Source organism: Lepisma saccharinum, chromosome 5 (assembly GCF_977018435.1).
Source record: "Lepisma saccharinum chromosome 5, izLepSacc3.1, whole genome shotgun sequence".
Lineage (NCBI taxonomy): Eukaryota > Metazoa > Arthropoda > Insecta > Zygentoma > Lepismatidae > Lepisma > Lepisma saccharinum.
Window position 1 is genome coordinate 18,577,812 of NC_139233.1, and position 19,968 is coordinate 18,597,779.

At 37.5% G+C, this 19,968-nt stretch overlaps 1 protein-coding gene across 1 annotated transcript; it reads right to left on the bottom strand.

Annotated features, from left to right (window-relative positions):
• Positions 1 to 5,767: 5,767 nt before the first annotated feature.
• Positions 5,768 to 19,960, bottom strand: LOC145988246 (myrosinase 1-like). The gene is made up of 11 exons (XM_083123109.1): positions 19,781 to 19,960; positions 18,688 to 18,821; positions 15,675 to 15,809; positions 14,364 to 14,486; positions 13,473 to 13,653; positions 12,855 to 12,943; positions 11,295 to 11,442; positions 10,980 to 11,119; positions 10,104 to 10,241; positions 7,979 to 8,085; positions 5,768 to 6,137 (listed from the first exon to the last, which is right to left on the bottom strand). The coding sequence occupies exons 1-11, from the start codon at positions 19,923 to 19,925 to the stop codon at positions 6,011 to 6,013; spliced, it is 1,467 nt and encodes a 488-aa protein (XP_082979235.1). The 5' UTR covers positions 19,926 to 19,960; the 3' UTR covers positions 5,768 to 6,010.
• Between the last annotated feature and the right edge of the window lie 8 nt (positions 19,961 to 19,968).

A 19,968-nucleotide genomic window follows, 5' to 3' on the forward strand; every position in this document is an offset into this window, starting at 1 on the left:
GGTAAGTACGAAAACAAGGATGAATGAAGAAGTGATGGCATGGATGAAGTGACACAAACACAGTGAAACGTCCATGCCTGGCTAGGTAGAAACCTCTGACTTCGTAGCGTGGGCAAATTATTTTTATATATGTGTGTGTGTGGGGGGGGGGGGTATTTCTAGCAGATGGGTGAACCCTAGCATAAGCGTTGTTATCTTCAATTATTGTGGAAGACATGCTGTATAATTCACCAATATATTTCACATACGTAATTCATTTTCTTATTATGGTGCAGGACGCGTGCCAAACACCAACAGAAGGCAAATTAATTTGTTATTGTTAGCATTCGACTTGAAAGATTGTGGAAAATCTCCGACAACGAAGGGCGGCACGTTAGCTTCATTTGTGAACACAACTTTCTACGATTTACTGTCCGAAAATAGAGGCACGGTAGACCCCTTGTGTCGGTGCTGAGAAAGGGCAAACTTGAGGGTGTTTTCCGTACACCCTCTTAGATTTTACCACCGGGAGATGCGGAAGAGATGAAAGACATTGGTCGGGTCCCTCGGACGGTTTACTATCTTTTGTTTGAAACACGTCCACTCCTGAAATGGAGATGTTCGGTTTCTTTTCGCCAAACACAGGGTGCTGGGTTTAGCACCATTGTTACAAAAGTATCTGTGACGTTTACACCGTAAACAACGCGCGCCACTGCAGCAGGGGGCTTTTGTTCTGACCCTTTGCTTGGCAACTCTAGGTTATTCACAACCTATTTCGTTCCCTTCCCTTCTGGAAAATGAATGTTGACATAAAAGTACCTATTATTTCAGACCTATGAGTCGATTTCAGTCACAGTAATTTACATCCATTATTATAATAGGAACGTGGTAATTTCAAACTCAAGTGGTGTTTTCTGAGAGGGCAACGCTATTACGGGTTAATATGCCTAGTTTACCCGCCTGATAAAAAAAAATATATTGTTCCCCCCTCGCTGGAAAAAAAAATTGCGGACGTTCCCTTGCCCCCAAGTGTGCACGCCTATGCCACTCCCCCCCAAAAAACGTCGTTTATCTGCTACTATTAGATCATTGGATTTTGTAGCAGATCTTCTGGTTTCTCAAGGAACCATCTCCTGATTTTTCAAGTTTGACCTGGCAACACTGCCCCGAGCACCGACAACGGCAGGGAAGATGCGCGAACGCTTTCGACGGAAGGTTTCTTTCCTTGTGGTCGAACTATAGTGACTAGCGTAACCCGGTCATGATAACCTACGACAATGACTGGGGTTTCGTCGTGCTGACACACGTCACTCCGTAACTGGTTGGAAGATCGCCCACCTCGGGTGAGGCCGGCAGTCGGTAGGTAGGCCCGGGCCTTCAATGGGCTGTTGCGCTTCCGGTTATTCTAACAATATGCTTATTTTAGTAATTTTACTTTACGTTTAAACATGAATGTTCCTTTAATGTTGCATATTCCCATTTTATAGTTATTCATACTTACTTACTGGCTTTTTTAAAGGTTTTCTCATTTCCTTGCTGAATATAGACCTTCATTTACGATTAAACACTCACACTCACACACAATTGCTGCACAACTATCAGGAGTGTAAGAGATGGGATGGTCCTTTCTGAACATATCCAAATGTCAACCTCTCTTCCATGTAGTACATGTTTGTTCTGTTCATGCGTGTTACTGATGGTCCTTCATCCATTTTATCTTATCACCATCCATCCTCATCTTCGCGATTAGCGAAAATCGGCAGCAAAACGAGGTAAAATGAAACATATTCAACCACTCAATCCTGCGTAGTTGTTATTTGAACAACCAATAGAATTTCTTTGTTTACATTGACTTTGATCGTGCGTTGGACAGAGAATACATAAATGATCCTTTCATAATAACACACTTCAGAGCAGAAAAATATTATCCTGTAAATCATCTAAATCGAGGATGTTGGTTTTATCAACTAGCTTCAAAATAAGCTGTTTGGGTGTCAGCCAGTGGTGTGCCCAAACGGGAGTTGGTGGGGTCATAAGCCTCCTCCATTGGCCCAGTATTTCTAAAAAAGAGAACTTCAAAGGCAGGAAAAGATGGGAAAATGAGAGCTAAATACTAAACAAAAGTGTATATAACCCTCCCCATTTGGAAAATCTTGGGTATGCCGCTAGTGTCAGTTATGGTAAAATTAGAAATGTATTGTAGTTAGTTGCTCTCTTGTTTAGATTCATTGATTGGACTATAGTTTCTTGGAACATGGATATGTAAAGAAAGTTTGGTAAACCTTGGAATATGTGAACACAATATAGTAATTTCGCCTTAATACACATGCAGCAAGTTCATGACCTTGTGCTTTACACGTTAAGCAAACATGCCTTTTGTTGTGAGCCACTCAGAAAAGTATTAAATATTTAATATGTATTCAATGTTTGCTCGTATTAATACACTTCAGGCTGTCCCACTGTTGCTGTGTATCTAAGTAGCACGTGACGAAAAATATGATATATCGAACACGGTCACATGAACAAATCATTGAAATTTACATTACGAATAAAAAATTGGGTCAGTTAGTTGTGTGAGTGGTTGTAGGCTAGTGCTTCCAAGGTTGGGATTTGACAAATAATGTAAGTTTGATAATTTCTAATTTCACATCACTGCAATCACAGTGAATTTTCTTGAATACGATTAAAAAACAATTAAACTAATGTTGCTAACCAATATGACTGTCTGTAGGATATTGAACGGGCATGGTAATGATGTTAAGTAAAGGTTCGTCGTTTTCTGTAGAACACTACTTTAATTTTTACAATTGTATGCAACTAATTTGAAACATATCAGTGATATCACTTAGTATTTTCTAGGGGGCACTCATACCTAAATATCACGCAAAATGCACATTTCGGATAAAATAACATTTATTTAAGTGTTTTTATTTGCTGGGGGTACTGGTCATGTGGGAGAGACGCTTTTCTATCTCTCCCCCTTTGGAGCTCTGACTACAGCATGTGTGTTAGATTAGGTTGAAATAATTTTGATCTTATTGGTATTTATATCATTTATATATCATTTATAAGCACAACTAACGTGATGTCTACCAATCATTTAACTTATTTGAAGTTGTTATAAGACTCATCCACATTAAAGAAAATCCTGACAATGACAACTAAAAAATGGTGCCAATACATACAGAACTGACACCTTTGGAGAAATTTCCCAATTCTTTCAATACAATTGCCCATCAAGGTCGGGGACTCGAGGAGTAATACTCCCTGCATTCAAATAGTGCCAATGAAAAGTCATACTTTTAGTGAAAGGACGTGGCAATTAGCTCAGATACTCATGCATAAATGGGTTAAGTTGAGGAGAAAATTCGAAATCTTTCCCTTGACGTCCCTCTGCACATCTAGGAGCTGCTGTATCCGAACCAGTATGCAATGTGCCTTCATCAGGAATCGAAGCTGGTACTCCTTGACTAGAGTTAACTTTAGCCTATTGCGTCGTTTATTTTTTATATTTTGTTGTTATATCAAAGTGACCTAATTCAACATACTTACCGGTGTGTGGTACCTGAACGACAACTGAAACACCAATTCAATATAACCTGTCGAATAACACATTCGGAAAAGTAAAAACTTATAGAGATTGTGGTATACGCAAAGGCGAAACTACAAACAATAGAATATGTTAAAAGTATAAAATGAATAACAAAATGCATTTTTTCCCCACAGATCGAAGAGAAAGAAGATTTAGTCCATTTTGTTTACTCTTACGTGAGGTTTGACAGCTTCCATCATGCAGATGACTACTGCAATGAAAATCTTCATGCTTTATTGTATGGGTGGAAATGTGTATGTGGCTGAAGAAAAAGAAACTGTTCGTCAGTTAACTACATCTATTTTTGCCCTAATTGACAATCACTGTAAGAATTCTCAACTTGCCACAATACTCTTCGAAATCGACAACGAACACCATCACATGTTTCTTCAAGAATTTCTTAAACGTACCATTTTGTCTGTATCTGCAATAACACATGATAGTATTTGCAAAAAGAGCATTATGCAAGGTAAGGAGTTATCAAGAGATGAAGACATAGTAATTGTACTGACCTCTAATCAAGTTGCGCTGAACAAGCTTTTTTGCAATGAGAATCATTGTTCCTACTGGAACAACAGATCCAAGTTCCTCGTCATATTGACAAATTCTCCAAGTGTCACGAAAAATGACAGCTATAGTATCTTAAACAAGTTTTGGGATAGATGTGTACTCAAAGTCGCTATCATCATGGTAAATCTAGAGTTTTCTTCTATTGAGAATTCCAGTTACACTGAATATCAAAATAGAGTACTTGTAACTGCTTTCAATCCATTTCTGGATGAGACATATGCTCAATACATATCATTACGCAATGTACAAGGTGGAAACAAAGTATTTTCTGAAGCGTACTCGCCTTTGAAAACGGCAAATCTTTATGGGTACACACTGAAATTAACAGGACAATGGTTTGACTTTTTTCCAAATCTTGCCGTCTGGAAAGAAGACGGTGTAATCAAAGTGAATGGATTTTTCGCGATAGTCTACGATACTTCAAAGAAGTCGATGAACTTCACGAGTGACTTCATGGTGCAGCATGAACGAACATTGAATTATGGACTAAAGTTAACAAACGGAACGTGGTTAGACATGATAGGTGATCTGGTGAGCAAAAAGGTGGATATGGCATTTGGTCCTTTTGCAGTCATCCAAGAACGATATGAAGTGGTAGAGTTCACCGAGTATATCTTGGCAGATAGTCAATCAATCTTGGTACCTAAGGGTAAAAAGATTCCACCATGGTTATCTCTTCTGCTATTTTACCGATTAGAAGTATGGATTGCTATCATAACGACGTTCTTTGTTGTAGTAGTGGTGTGTAAATTCCTTAGATACATGCTTTCCCTCCGAAAAGAACAAATGGAATCAGTTATATCATATTTTGAACTGTTTAGAGTCTTTCTTCAGTCATCAGTGGCCTTTCCTAGGAACAAGTCTCTGCGAATGGCGATAATCTTCTGGACATATTACAGCTTCGTCATTGTTAGTCTCTACCAGGGAGGAATAGTAAGTATTCTGACGGTTCCGAAATATTTTCCTGCAATAGATACATTAGAAGAATTGGCACATTCAAAAATTTCTCTCAAAGGTTTCATGTATTTTAAAACATTACTTAACCTTAAATCAGATCCTGTGCTAAGTTCTCTGCATAACAGATTTCAAGCGAGTCATGACTATGAGGAAATGGTGAGGAACCTGGCCCGTGGTGTTGAACACGCAGTAGTACGCAGCAGAGTAAATCTGGAATATTTTGTTAGGAAGGTATACAACTGTCCTAGTTGTCCATACCCTTTACACTTCATGAAAGAAAGTATTGGGTTTGTACAAATAGGCTTTCTATTCTCCAAAGGTTCTCAGTATATTGAGCGATTTAATATTATCATTAGGAGACTACGAGAAAGTGGAATTATAGGAAAGTGGATTTGGGATACTTTGAATAAATCCATAAGTGGTAGAAACTGCGAATCACCATGCAATGTGGAAATACAACTCTCAATGGAGCACATGATGCCAGCGTTTTATCTTTTAGGGATTGGATGTTGTACCGCCCTGATCATAATTTCTGTTGAGTATTGCGCATATAAATATAATACTAAGAATTCATGAATTAAACCCAATGAATGATATATCATGTATATACTGCATATATTAATATGGTAAATATTTTTATTAGAGAAAATCCACATAGATGTTGTGAAATTAGTAGAGACTTTATTTTGCTGTGATTTGATAGAGACAGGTTGCAAGAACTTTTACAATTAAGTATAATTTTATCTCAGCATATACAAAATCTTAAGAATAAACTGACAGCGACATGTATTTATTAAATACATCTACACATAATCCAATATTACGTAGGACATTTCCGTATATATGATGAACATGAAGTACTTAGACAAAAGAAATGTGCTCCTAAACCAGAATTCAATTCTTAGTTACATATCAAAGCCTGGATGGTTCCGGGAATCCTCTGTTTCTGATTATATCAGTATAAACAGTTGATGATTGCTTGGGTGTTCGTGGTCTTGCTGGATCGTCAAAATCTACACGGTAGAGGCCAAATTTCGTCCTGTAACAATGAGAAAGGTACTCATATACACGCAAGAAATATTAAAATTAATGTTCTCTACAATTGAGGGGTTCAGAGCAAAGCAGCGTAACTCCACTTTGTGTGAAAATTGAATTAAATGTATAACTTAGAACTGTGAAATATCAAAATTTCAGTGCTAGAAGTAAGTGTATTCTAAGTTTAAAATTCTTACTCATAGAGGCACCACAGGTTTGTGTTCCAATAGCTAAACATAATACTAAATGTGCTTTTTTCTAAAAACTGTATCGAATGGAGTTATGCCACTTGTGCTCTGAACAGCTCAGTTCATGCTATTTTACTTCTTAAAGCCTCTTTGCCATATAAAAGTACAAGTCAATAAAAAAATGGAAATTTCTATCTGCTAAGGTACCAATTCCAACAATTAGTTTCAAATTATAAAAATGCTCTTACAATGAACTCCAAAATGTAAATGTTTGAACATAAATGACAAGAGGAAGTGCTACATCTAAGTTAATGTCCTCTATGAGGATTGAGCCTTCATTGTATGAAAGGGAACATAATAAAATTTCAATAGGTAAACCAAACAATCTTGCAAGAACGCAATAGATGTTCAAATGTACGTTATTTTGTAAATAACCACGATGTTCTATGAGCTTCCTGTTACATACAGTTTCCATGTGTCAAATATGTGATTGATTGATTTATTGATTTGGTTTACTTTCTTCGCTTTTCTACCACTTTTAGCTAATCGCGAAGATGAGGATGTGTGATGATATGAAATTCATGAAGGGACAAAGAGCACCCATGCCCTAGGCCGGGATTCAAACTCGGGACTCATGGGGTCGTAGAGCGTTCTGCTAACCACTTTGTCATGAGTCTCGGCTCAAATATATGAAAAACTGTGATACTTTTGAGGAATAGATTAAGATTATGAACGAGTTCTATCATTTTGTCGCAATTAGAATCCAATTATAGTTCTATTCAACACCCACATAATTATGTTGATATAAGATGAAATGTATGTGTTTTAAAAAATATATATTTTATTGAGGTAAATCATGTTTTCTTCTCTGACATATAAGCATCCAACGAAGTTATCTTTACTATGATAGTGAAAAATTAAAAATAATTACTGGGGCCTCCACGATGGCGCAGTGGTAGGGTCGTCGCCTTGTAATCAAAGGGTCCCGGGTTCGATACCCGATGGAGGCACATTGTGGTTCGGATCCCACTTTAAACTGTAGGTCCAGTCCCGATTAGCCTTACTGTGCATAAAGTGGACTTAAAACACCAAATCAATCAATCAATTATTTTATTTACAAAGTTTACAAAGTAATGATCATATGAGACTAGTTTATGGCAAGGACAAACAGAGTAATAAATAAATGTAACATATTTCATGTGGATCTGTCAGTTTGTATCTATATCAAAGTCCATTTTCAAAGAAGGTTGTATATTAGCTTATAATGATATGGCGCATTCTACATCCCTAACTTAATGCCTGAACAACCACTTGAATTTTTTGAAAGGGAGAGAAAGTTTATTTTCCTTTTCTACTTATATAGTCACCTTTCTATAGTAGCTAGTAACTGAATTATATTAAAATATCTCACAAAGGATAGGATATAATATTAAAACTATCACTTGATTTGAATCAAAGCCGTTAAGAATTCAAAGCAAAGTCTGTTGTATTTATTGAAAATATAGATAACACAGATTAAGGTAAACACTGTGGTAGAGTTTAAACGACATAGAGTACCAAGATCCCAGGTTCGATTCCTTTTCTACCAGTATTTTTCAATATCTAGAAGAGGAAAAATAATATTAGAGTTACTGCATATAATGTTAATTGAACGTACGAGAATCCGCTCATCCATTCGAAATTATCCATCAGGCTCCAAGCAGCATACGCTCTTACGTCACATCCGTCCAATTTGATAGCCTTTAGGACCTCGTCTAGATAATTCTGCAATTAGAAATGAATTTAGAGTAGTTTTGTAGAGAAAGAATCACGAAAGGCGTGTATACAGATAAATGCACACCGACATTTCAAATCAACTCTCAGAGGGGAATGGCCATTAACAAAACGAAATCGAAAAGAAGTTTGTTAGTTACGTCTCTATTGATTTTACTTTTCATAATCATGTTCTACAATGAAATGTATCCCACTAGGTATCAAACGTTAGACCTGTTGGCTGCAAGACTAAACGCACGGCCATGAAATTAGGCGGGTGGCAGAAGTTTGCGCTGTTGCCACGTAGGTACACAATCCCGTGTGTTCGGAGGTTTAAGAGCAGTCCAACGTGTAGATAAGGGACTCCATTTCTGGCGCCTGTAACGAACTTTCAAATTCACACGATCACCAACTCTGTATCGAATGGGACTCGAAAGTGCTCCCGAGAGAGGTCGGTCTGATGCTCGAAATGGGCAACGCAGCCCGGTTGACGTTGCCACACAGGGCGCGGGAATCAGTGACTTCTGTGCCGCTCTCGGTTTGCTTTTCCTATGTGTGGCATCAGCGCAATTCTGCCCAATCTCCTATTTTCATTTCCATGAGTTTAGACTAATCGATACACTGTTGTCAAATCATTCAAGGTTTGAAAAAATAACAGAAGCATATGTTAAGTTTAGCATATTAAGAAGCACTCAAAAGTAGTGGGGATGTTTGTATATATAAGCGAATTAACGTTGATCTTAATAAGAAATCCGTGAATGCATCCGGCAAAATCGAAACAAAGTCATTTCACCAGAAATACAGAGTGTCCCACAAAGGGGTTTACACTATTTGAATGTTAATAACAGAGAAAATATTACAGATAACCTGATGGAACTTTTTGTATGTGGATCTGTCATGATTAGTGCTTGTTGCCATTCATTTGTTTTTCTTTAATTTCAGTTCAGTTGCCAGCAGTGACAAGTAATTGACAAGATGGCTGGGAACCTTTCCGTTTAGCAACGGAAGTGGATTTTAAAGTGTTTTTGGACGGGCAGAATTTGATACTGCGCCACACCGTCACGTGTAACAATTACGAAATTACGCGACACGTTTGAGAGGGAATGAACTGTGTGTGATCTGGGACGGTGTGGCAGGAAGAAATCAGTATCGGACGGAAGAGAAATGGAAGCAGTGGTACAAACTTTCACAAGATCCCCCAAGAAGTCCATACATCAAATTCTGCCCGCCATCGTCTCTGCACTTCTTTCAGGTTCTCACCTTTCCAAGAACACTGTAAAATCCACTTCCGTTGCTCAACGGAAAGGTTCCCAGCCATCTTGTCAATTACTTGTCACTGCTGGCAACTGAACTGAAATTAAAGAAAAACAAATTAATGGCAACAAGCACTAATCATGACAGATCGAGATACAACAAGTTCCATAAGGTTATCTGTAATACTTTCTCTGTCATTAACATTCAAATAGTGTAAACCTCTTTGTGGGACACTCGGTATGTGTTCACGTATAGACGTAAATCTGCCATCTAAAGAAAATTACTGATTGATACATATGGAGAATACAGTTATTGCACACTTTTCTCATTTGACGACGAATGTGATGTCATCTTTCAAACTGGATAATTGATAAATTGGACAAACTAAAAACTAACTCTTTATCCTTCTTAAACCCGGAGGTTTATGGCTGCACCAACACAAGCCTTCCATCTGTATCTATCCTGAGCAATCCAATCTTTTCCATCCTTACCGATTGCCTCTAGGTCCATCTCAACGTTATCCCTCCATCTTCGTCTTGGCCTTCCTACAGGTCTCTTACCATCAGGTTTCCCAACAAGAATCCTGTAACTCTTCTTTCCTCTCCCATTCGTGCCACATGGCCTGCCCACCTAAGCCTTCTTGATTTAATTATTCTAATTATATCTGGACATGAATACAAATTATACAGTTCTAAACTATTTATAAATTAGACATCAGCAAAATAAAAATAAATTTTGAAAGGAATTGTTAGGAAAACAAGTTTCATTTCACATACCGTGACCTGTGTAACTCGATACGTATCGTTGAGCGTTGGGTTACTGTCCCCGTATCCATTTTCTGTGATGTAAACCTTTGGTGTGTTGTACTGATTAGTCACCCAGTTCAGCTGCTTTCTCATACTCTCCGGAACCAACTGGTTTAAAAAGATTAAAAAAAAGAAAATAAACTTGTTCAACAGAAGTTGCAGACACTACCGAACCCATAAATATGGATTTATGCTCTATTCTGGGAATCTCTGGAGCAAGGCCGCGCGTTATGGTAGAGAAGAGGAGAAAGGGAGCGGGCGGAGCGAAGCAGTACTCGCTGCTGAAAAGGTTGGTAGTTGCAGTCGCTCTTCCTCCTCCATGCAACCCCATTCCATCGGACGTATTCATTGGTCGAGCCCTCTCGAGTCCTTGAATAGACTAGCTCCAGAGATTCTGAGGACAGAGTATAGGGCAGGGCAATGCAAGTAAAGAGTATGCAAACGGAATACTGTACCAAAATTGTTGTATTTCTAGAAAGTAACAGTTTTAAAATAATACAAATTCTAAAAAGTTGTATAAATTTTTATATTGCTTATTTTTTTCTTTCCGTGAGTGGCTTATCTCTAAGGAAACGTGTTATTTCTAAGACATTACGGTTTTAAGTTACAAGCATATCCTATCCCAGGTAAAATATGTTTGTCAACTTATCAGCGAATAGCAACACAACGATCCTGCAAAATTCAGGTTTTATAGTACCCCTAAATAAACAACAGCTGTTATATCGAAACATACAAAAAACAAAGAATATAAGTTATACCTTACATGAGCAGCTATAAAAAGTTTGTTATGTACAGATTACAGCTGCTTTGTGTTATACAAAGTCAAACAGGAATTATATAACAGACCTTGGTTCCTTCCCCTGGCCAGGAAGGATCCTGGCTCTTAATGACTCCTTGGTCCCTGTTTATAGAAGGGTCCTCTCCAGTTTCTCCTGGTTCTATGAGGAATGTCGTATAATGGTTGAATCCAAGAAAATCACCAGTACCTATCACGAAAATAGAATAAATATATTTTGGATGCAGAAAAGTTAATGTGATTCATCGACATTTTAAATTTCTGTTACTAAATATTTAATATCGAATAATTTTGATGATGGATTTGTGTAGATTTAAAAAATTTCTTCTTAGTTTACAAAGAGAAGCGAACTTTACAGCACCTACCTTTAATGTAATCTATCTCTTCCTGGGTGAATGTTGGTAGCCTTGATCTGTTTCTTCCCTCTGCAAAGCTGTTTCTGTCGATGTACTCCCTCATCACAGGAGGGTAGTCACCCTCTTCTGAGTAGATGGGGTGGCCGAACCACCCGAACTGGAAAAGTAACAGAGTTCTAACGGAAATACACGATGAGACAAGCACAATGATTTGTCCTAGGAATCAAACCTAAAGTCGGCGCTGATGAAAACGGCTGATTGTTGCACTCACTTCTCCCCTCACGAGTTAATTGGTCGAATCCTCTCGAGTCGCCACTTGCGCAGATACTTGTGTCATTTCGTTCGCTCCAGAGATTCCCTGGACAGAGTGTAGTGATTGAAAGCTGTTGTATTATACCCTGTCCCAGCTATCTGTGGAGCAGGCGAACGGGAACAAGTATCTGCGCAAGAAGTGCTCCACCAATGAACAGTGAAAGGAACGGGATTGCGTAATGGGCGCTTTCCCTCCTCCTTCTCTGCCGATATGCGCGGCCCTGCTCCACAGTTAGCTGGGACAGGGTATACAATTACATCGCCATTCGATCAATAGAGCAATGATCGTCAAAAGTGACTGAAGCTAGTATTACAAGGAGGGTATATACCTATATTAAGGAATCTAAACATAGAAAATAATCTTACCTGAACTTTCTCTAGTACAGTAGGACAAAAGTGAAAAAGATGAAGACTTTGCTGGAATTATCGAAAACAAAGTTGTGGTGACTTGCAATGCATTCTGGATACTATTAGTTGCCCGGTATCTAATATACTATGTTTCACGCATCAACAGTGCCAGGTCTCTTTTCTTTCCGCCATGTAAAAAATATCCTGAGTGATTTAATTTGAATGCAATACCACACCAGTCCTCGAAAATACGAGTAGCTTAGAGAGAGACAGTTGTGCAAATTTCAATTCGAAAGGTCTAATTCTCACGGTCAAAAATTTATGACTAGTCCATAAACCCTTGTTTCTCGAGCTTTTTCGCGAATTAAGAATTGATCAATTAACTAGCAAGATGACGGACAACCATCGCCAGAGTGAACTAAAGCTACCAACATAAAATCTATCACCCTATCCGAGAATCTCTGAAGAAAGCCAATAAAAACAAGTCTTTGCCCAAGCGGTGACCAATGATCTCTTGAGAGGAGAAGTGAGGTCAGCTACCAGCCATACTTTTTGTGTAAAAGACGACTGAAAGTATTAAATCGGATGGAATTTCTATCAAAATTTTATAGGATAACAACTACGTATTTCTTAGAAATGGACTCCATAATTAAATTATTACAAAATATATTTTAGAATCTCAATAAAATTTGTTATTATGCATTTTTTCCGTGGATAAGTCCACACATGAACCTAGATTGTATCATTGAACTTCAGTGTTGCTCTTCAGTGACTGGCCAAAGGCAAATCTTAACTTCCAATGTCTCTAATGAAGTCACAGTACATTTCTTAGGTGAAATATTTCTTGCAGGCATTTTCATATTTAGCAATGTTTGTTATCCCTAGGAAAACTAAGATTATTGAACTCACCATAAACTGCCTGGCTCTTTCAGCATCTTCTTCGTATTCAACAGCCTTTGCTTCGGGCCAGTCCATGCTAATGGTTATTCCAACTTCCCCTACAGAGCAAAATGCATGTTATTCACAGTACTGGACTTTCATAGGCATTTTACACAGTTATTAAAAAGTCTCACATGTTACAAGGCAAGTTATGATGACTACTCTTCTCATGCATTATACTTGGAAATTGGACATAGGGTGTCCATATAATGTGTAGTTGCAATGTGCAGGAGGTAGCTTTATCTCATCATTTATGTAATAAACAAATTGATATTATACAAATTTATTCAATATTTTAGAGATTAATTCTAATCCTAATCACATTCAGAAATTGTATTTCATGAAGTCTGTAACAGGATTATGCTTTTAAAACTAAACAGTTTCTGCGCCACTGCATTGCTCACTTCACACTGATGCATTTTAAATTTTCACGAACCTGTGAAGGTATTATTTGTCAGTATGTATGAAGTGTATTGTCAAGGAAATTAAATCATTTGTATGAAATACGAAACAAAAAAGATTCGCCTTCTGATGGGGTTAGTATCACCTGGGGCCAGCGTTCGAAATCTTAACAGAATATTATCTCACCTTGTTGTTCTTCTTTGAACTCGCTGTCGTAGATATGGTACGCTAATGCATGAGACTTGAGGAGGGTATGACCTGACAAGTATTCACCAATGCCGTGAGCGTTTACCCCAGTGGCGCCTCCATTGGTTGCATAGTCTGTGCTTACGTAGTACGGTTCGTTAATTGTAATCCACATCTTCACCTGAAAAATTCAATGATGACTTAATGAGGCATTTAAGAAGTTTATTAGTTATATTCAATAAATGTTTTATATATTTTGTTGTACTTCAAAGACAACATAGTTAGTATGCGACTCCAAGCGTCTCCATCCAAAAAATATATTCACCTTTCTCTTTTTGTGTTAGGGTGTGTGTCTGTGTGTGTGCACGCGCGCGCATAATTTAATATGTAACAGACATTCTTAATATATAGAAAACACTATATAATGTATTGCCATATTAAGCTAAAAGAAAATCCGCACCAATCTGCAATCATTATAATACTAGTAATGCAAGTATATAGGGAAAATCGGTTTTTCGCCCGCCATTTTGAATCGTGTTACAGAACGTTGATGATATCTATCTCCAGTGCAAATTTTAGTTGCATTACTTTCTTAAGACGCCAGGGAAATACGCGCTGGCTTGCGAATAGCAACGAATCTGAATAACTAAGGATAGTAAGCTACAGGAGCGCTGCTCTTATATCCGGTGCGGTAACCGCCTTCACGGCAGTGACCCTCTGTTGCCGCGTTTCCCTACGAAGGAACTCGCGGTCAAACAACCATGGGCAGGAGCCGACAACGTTAAAATTCAACCTTCCCATAATAGCCAGTAGAGAAACAGGATTTTATTAAATTAACCGTTCTGCGCTGTGATTGTCCTTCGGAGATAATAGAATACCATTTCCACTCACCCTGTCGCCGAATTCTCTGAATGCAACCCTGGCAAAGTCTCCAAAATAATCCACCAGCACCGGATTCGGCCAACCTCCAAGGTCTTGCAGCGGTTGAGGAAGATCCCCATGGAACAAGGTAATCTGACCATTAAAGAAAATCAAGTGCATTACCATTTACTAGCGCAATGATAGCAAGTAAAAATAATATAATTTTCCCAATAATTTCTTTTTATTTTTCAACCTAATTACATTTTTGATATTGTATATTGCACTTGTGCTTATTTGATTAATTGCAACCACGAGAATGAATAATAAACAAATACAATACTCAGATTTTAAACTTGAAACATATAGTATTGTATGTGTTAAACGAATCACTTTGCCATAGAGTACACCATGCACTTCTATTTGTTTGTACACACTGTACAATGTATATTTTTCTTGGATCAAACAAGTTTGTTAGTAAAGAGTAGGCTTACGCAGAGAATACTTTGACATTTTTAACTATTAATTTTTATCAGTCATTAAAATATTATTAAAACAGATCAGTATAACAAATTGAAATTTTAAATATTTTAGAGTACATTAATTACAGAGTTTACTTTCATACTTAATTACACTTATACGTTGCATGAAAAATACCTAAATTGTACTGTATTGTAATTGTACTAAATTGTATATTAATAGTTCTTCCAAGCTATTTTAAATAATTACTTAACAACGAATTAGATTGATCTAGACAGAAATAAAGAAACTATTAAAAATATTTTAATCTAAGCACAAATATATGTATTTTACAACGTATCAGCTAAGCCCAACTTCTGAAACGGAGGGCCACGAGACGTCTGTAAAGTTTTAAACATCGAGCATATAAATACAGTAAAATTTCTACAGGAGGAACAATAATACTCTTAAATACTCTTACATAAAAAAAAACTGAAATCAGAAGCCTCCTCGATGACGTAGTGGTAACGTCGTCGCCTTGTAATCAAGAGGTCATGGGTTCGATACTAGTGGAGACACTAGTGGTTCGGATCACACTTTAAACTGTAGGTCCAGTCCCAATTAGCCTTCCTGTGCACTTAAAACCGAAACTCAAACTCAATCTGGTGAGATCGCAGTGACAATAAAATTATTTCAAATATCGCCTTACAACTAATTTACGTAGTCTAAATAACAAGGATAGTAACACGTTAAGTCCAACTTAGATATTGAAAATAATATAATTTTGTACATTTTACTTCTGTTTGGAATGCAATATTATCGTGCAACAAACATTTATATAATTAGCCAAAGTGTAACTCGCTCTTATCATATTTACTATCTTACCATGGGTTGGATATCATTGTCGAGAAGTTCGTTGATTAGATTATTGTAGTAGTCGATTCCATCTGGATTTATGAAGTCAATATAACCAGTAGGCAGTATTCTTGACCATGACAAAGAAAATCTATAGAATTGTGCCTGAAAAATAAACTTTTAACTTGAGAAACAGCTTACAAAGTAAAGTAATTTATTATTCCCAAAGTTCAAATATGCTTATACATGTGCGTTTGCGAATCAGTAGCGTCGGCTTGAAATACATTTGGGTCAATCCATATGAAGTCATACAACCTGGTTGCTTGACCATTTTTAAAAAAAAAGTTTATTTTTTGAGTGGTGTGAGCCTCATATATTGACAGTTCAGAACCACTCTTATTTTATTTTTACTATTACCGATTTGAAGATGGCGGGCATTTTTTTATCATGGCGCGTGTCATTTTCTCCATTCGTAAGCATCAGCGGCAACTTTTTTTTCTCAGCTCTGGTAAATCCTACGACAATGAGACAAAATCTGTGATGTTAAGCACATTATAGGCTACAATTATATTTCTGTGTAATTTTCTAAATATTATTCCTTTATTATAAATTTTAAGGTTAAAATTGTGTATTTTAATCGCTCGAAATGACATTTTCGGACATTTTTTTGAGGGGGAAGGCAGTTTGCTTGACACTTGAATTTTTTTGTGCAAGTACCTGTGTACCAATAGAGTACGTCACAATTATTTGAAGCTTGAGACTTTAATATTTTTTTTTCTACAGGGTCATAAACATGTACTTTTTGTTAAAAAAATTCCAAGTTCAGGGTTAAATATCTCTGGTGGGCATTTGTTTAAAAATCTGAAATTTGTACACAATACAGTACTTCAGGATAAGTAACTTCAGTAAAAATTTTGAGTTTGAGATTTAATTGGTTTAAGAGATACAAAACTCGTGAAAAATTCAACATTTTGCAGTAAATATGGCATGTCTAATTTCATTTCTTATTAACATTTTGTGTTGAAATTCTGCAAACTGTAATTTGAAATGTCAATGAACAACATTATAATCCTGAAATGGCTCTGCAATAAAGTATATATACGAGGGTGTGCTGAAAAGAAACGCTTCCTATGTTTTTATTTTCTTTGTTACCTTGTAAACGCATTTTGGATTTTGAGCAACCATACATTGCACTTACAAGACTTTCCCGCTTCTCCATTGAAGGTTTCAAACTTCTATCGCCAGAGGGTGCTGAACTATTGCGAGGAAAATGTCAGCATGTAACCATGCAATGTCGGTGGAGCACCTGAAGTAGCGTGCAGTGATCGAGTTTCTAAACGCAGAAAATTTGCTACAAATTGACATTCATCTGAGATCAGTCTCATAAAGATAACCCTAGCTGAACACGATTCCGATGACCTCCATCAGTTGCAGCTCGCGGCCTTTCATTCCATTCTCTCACATAGCTGAGATTTCTTTAGCTGGGGTTATCGTTACGAGCATGAACAGCCCACGATTGCACAGTACTGATGTTTACACATTCATCCCCATAAAGTGCCCTCAGTCTCAGATGAATGTCAATTTGTAGCACATTTTCTGCGTTTAGAAACTCGATCACTGCACGCTACTTCAGGTGCTCCACCGACATTGCATGGTTACATACTGACATTTTCCTTGCAATAGTTCAGCACCCCCTGGCGATAGAAGTTTGAAACCTTCAATGGAGAAGCGGGAAAGTCTTGTAAGTGCAATGTATGGTTGCTCAAAATCCAAAATGCGTTTACAAGGTAACAAAGAAAATAAAAACATAGGAAGCGTTTCTTTTCAGCACACCCTCGTATATATACTTTATTGCAGAGCCATTTCAGGATTGTAATGTTGTTCATTGACATTCCAATGAACAACATTGACGTACTTTATTGGTACACAGGTACTTGCACAAAAAAAATTCAAGTGTCAAGCAAACTGCCTTCCCCCTCAAAAAAATGTCCGAAAATGTCATTTCGAGCGATTAAAATACACAATTTTAACCTTAAAATTTATTATAAAGGAATAATATTTAGAAAATTACACAGAAATATAATTGTAGCCTATAATGTGCTTAACATCACAGATTTTGTCTCATTGTCGTAGGACTTACCAGAGCTGAGAAAAAAAAGTTGCCGCTGATGCTTACGAATGGAGAAAATGACGCGCGCCATGATAAAAAAATGCCCGCCATCTTCAAATCGGTAATAGTAAAAATAAAATAAGAGTGGTTCTGAACTGTCAATATATGAGGCTCACACCACTCAAAAAATAAACTTTTTTTAAAAATGGTCAAGCAACCAGGTTGTATGACTTCATATGGATTGACCCATTTTTAAAAGGCTGCAAAATTGGCATAAACGATACATACGTGTATATACCGTGTGTTAAATAAAATTAAGCACGGTACTCTTGCCCTTATTTTTATTCTTTGGGTGCAATAAATAACCTCTTTCTTCAACATATTCCTATTTGTATATTTGCCTTATTGTATGTCGCTTTTCCACCTCTTGAGGGAATGAATTACGATTTGGTGAAACTGATTCAGGCACCTCACACCGACACACTAGCCATGGACTCGAACTCAGAGCCTTAGTTTGACCAGATCCTGAATGAATAACATTACTTGAAATTAGCTGTTTTATCAAAATACCGCCGTCATATTTAGTTTGGCATCTAACTGATTTTACCTTGTAGTTTTCTTTAGCTTCTATATACTGAAAAAACATTGGTGTTTAAGCGACACAGATTTTGGTCAACGTTTAGGATGTAAAAATGGTGTTGATTACAAACATTACTCTGTGTTATTATAACACCACTGTGGTTCAATGTTGACCTAATTAGATGTTGACATTGTGAACCACTTTGTGTGTCGCCTTAACACCAATTTTTTTTTACAGTGTGAATAACAATAATAATGAGATTTATGTTCTGTTGACTCATGAAAGTTTAGATTCTTTAATTCTAAACTAAAATTAGGCCTATTATTACTAAATCTGCAGACGTTTATACGAACCCCCATTTCCTTCAGAATGCGCACATCTTCCTGGTAGTTGTGATAGGAATCACATGCCACATCCCCATTGTTGTGATCCGCAATGCTTTCAGGATGCTCGTGAGTGAATTTATCCCATATATTCATTCCCTTGCCTGTGAATGTAAATTACAATTACTACGTATGTACATTTCTACAATTGCCCTCCTCGATTTCAAATTTTACGAAATGTATTTTTATTTGCATAAAATTTGAAATCGAGGGGCATTTGCCCCTCTGTGTCAGTCCCCCATGCAGGTGCCCTTGGTCGTCTGGAAGAAAAAAATGCAAGAAATGCATGAAAACTAATTCCATCTTGAGTATCCTATTGTCCTGCTACTCTTAGATTCCACTAGCTTTGCATTTCTGGAGAGACTGTAGCTCCATCAGCTCATATGATATCAGTCACATATGATATTATATGATATCACTTCAGGCAGAGTAATTTGCATTAATTATTGTAAAGGACTGATGCTTTCTATTAATACTTAATTTGAATTTTTGTAGTCAGCTTAATGTACAGATAGGCTAATCGGGACTTGACCTACACTCTGTCCCGAGAATCTTAGGAGCAAGCGAAGGAAGACAAGTCATCTTTGCAAGTAGGACTCGAGAGGGCTTAGCCAATGAATGCGTAGAAGGGGAAAAGAGGCTGCAGCTATACCAGTCGTTTCCAGCAGCGCACATTGCTTTGTTCCGCTCACTCGCTTTCTGCCCTAGTTTGCCTTTATGAGCGACTTTGATTCACAAATTCACGAGACAGAGTGTACAGTTTAAAGTGGGATCCGGACTACTACGGGTCTCCACAGTGTATCAAACCAGGGACCCATTGATTGCAATGTGGCGACGTTACCACTAGGCAATCGGGAAGATCTACGAGTAAAACTGGCACAGATTATTACGGAAACGCGATATCTCCAAACTGAAGCTGTGTTTTGTGGGTAAAAAAATATGTCCTCCCCCCTCCCCGGACAATATTCTGTGGGTGCTCAGACTTGGAGTTATTAATGTCAGAGGTCTGCGATTATCCATCTCCACTGAAACTTCGCAAGGAATTATAACATGTATGACTTACCACTAGCATTCCACCCTCCTTCAATTTGATAGGTTGAAGAGGCACAGCCGAAGAGAAAATTTTCGGGGAAAGTGTCATAATAAAAGCCATCATCCTGCCCTGAGGACAAGCCTAGAACAGAAGCGGTGAGGAATAGCAACAACATCGCTCTAGGAACGTCACTTCAGCACTAGAAACTAGGCCACGGA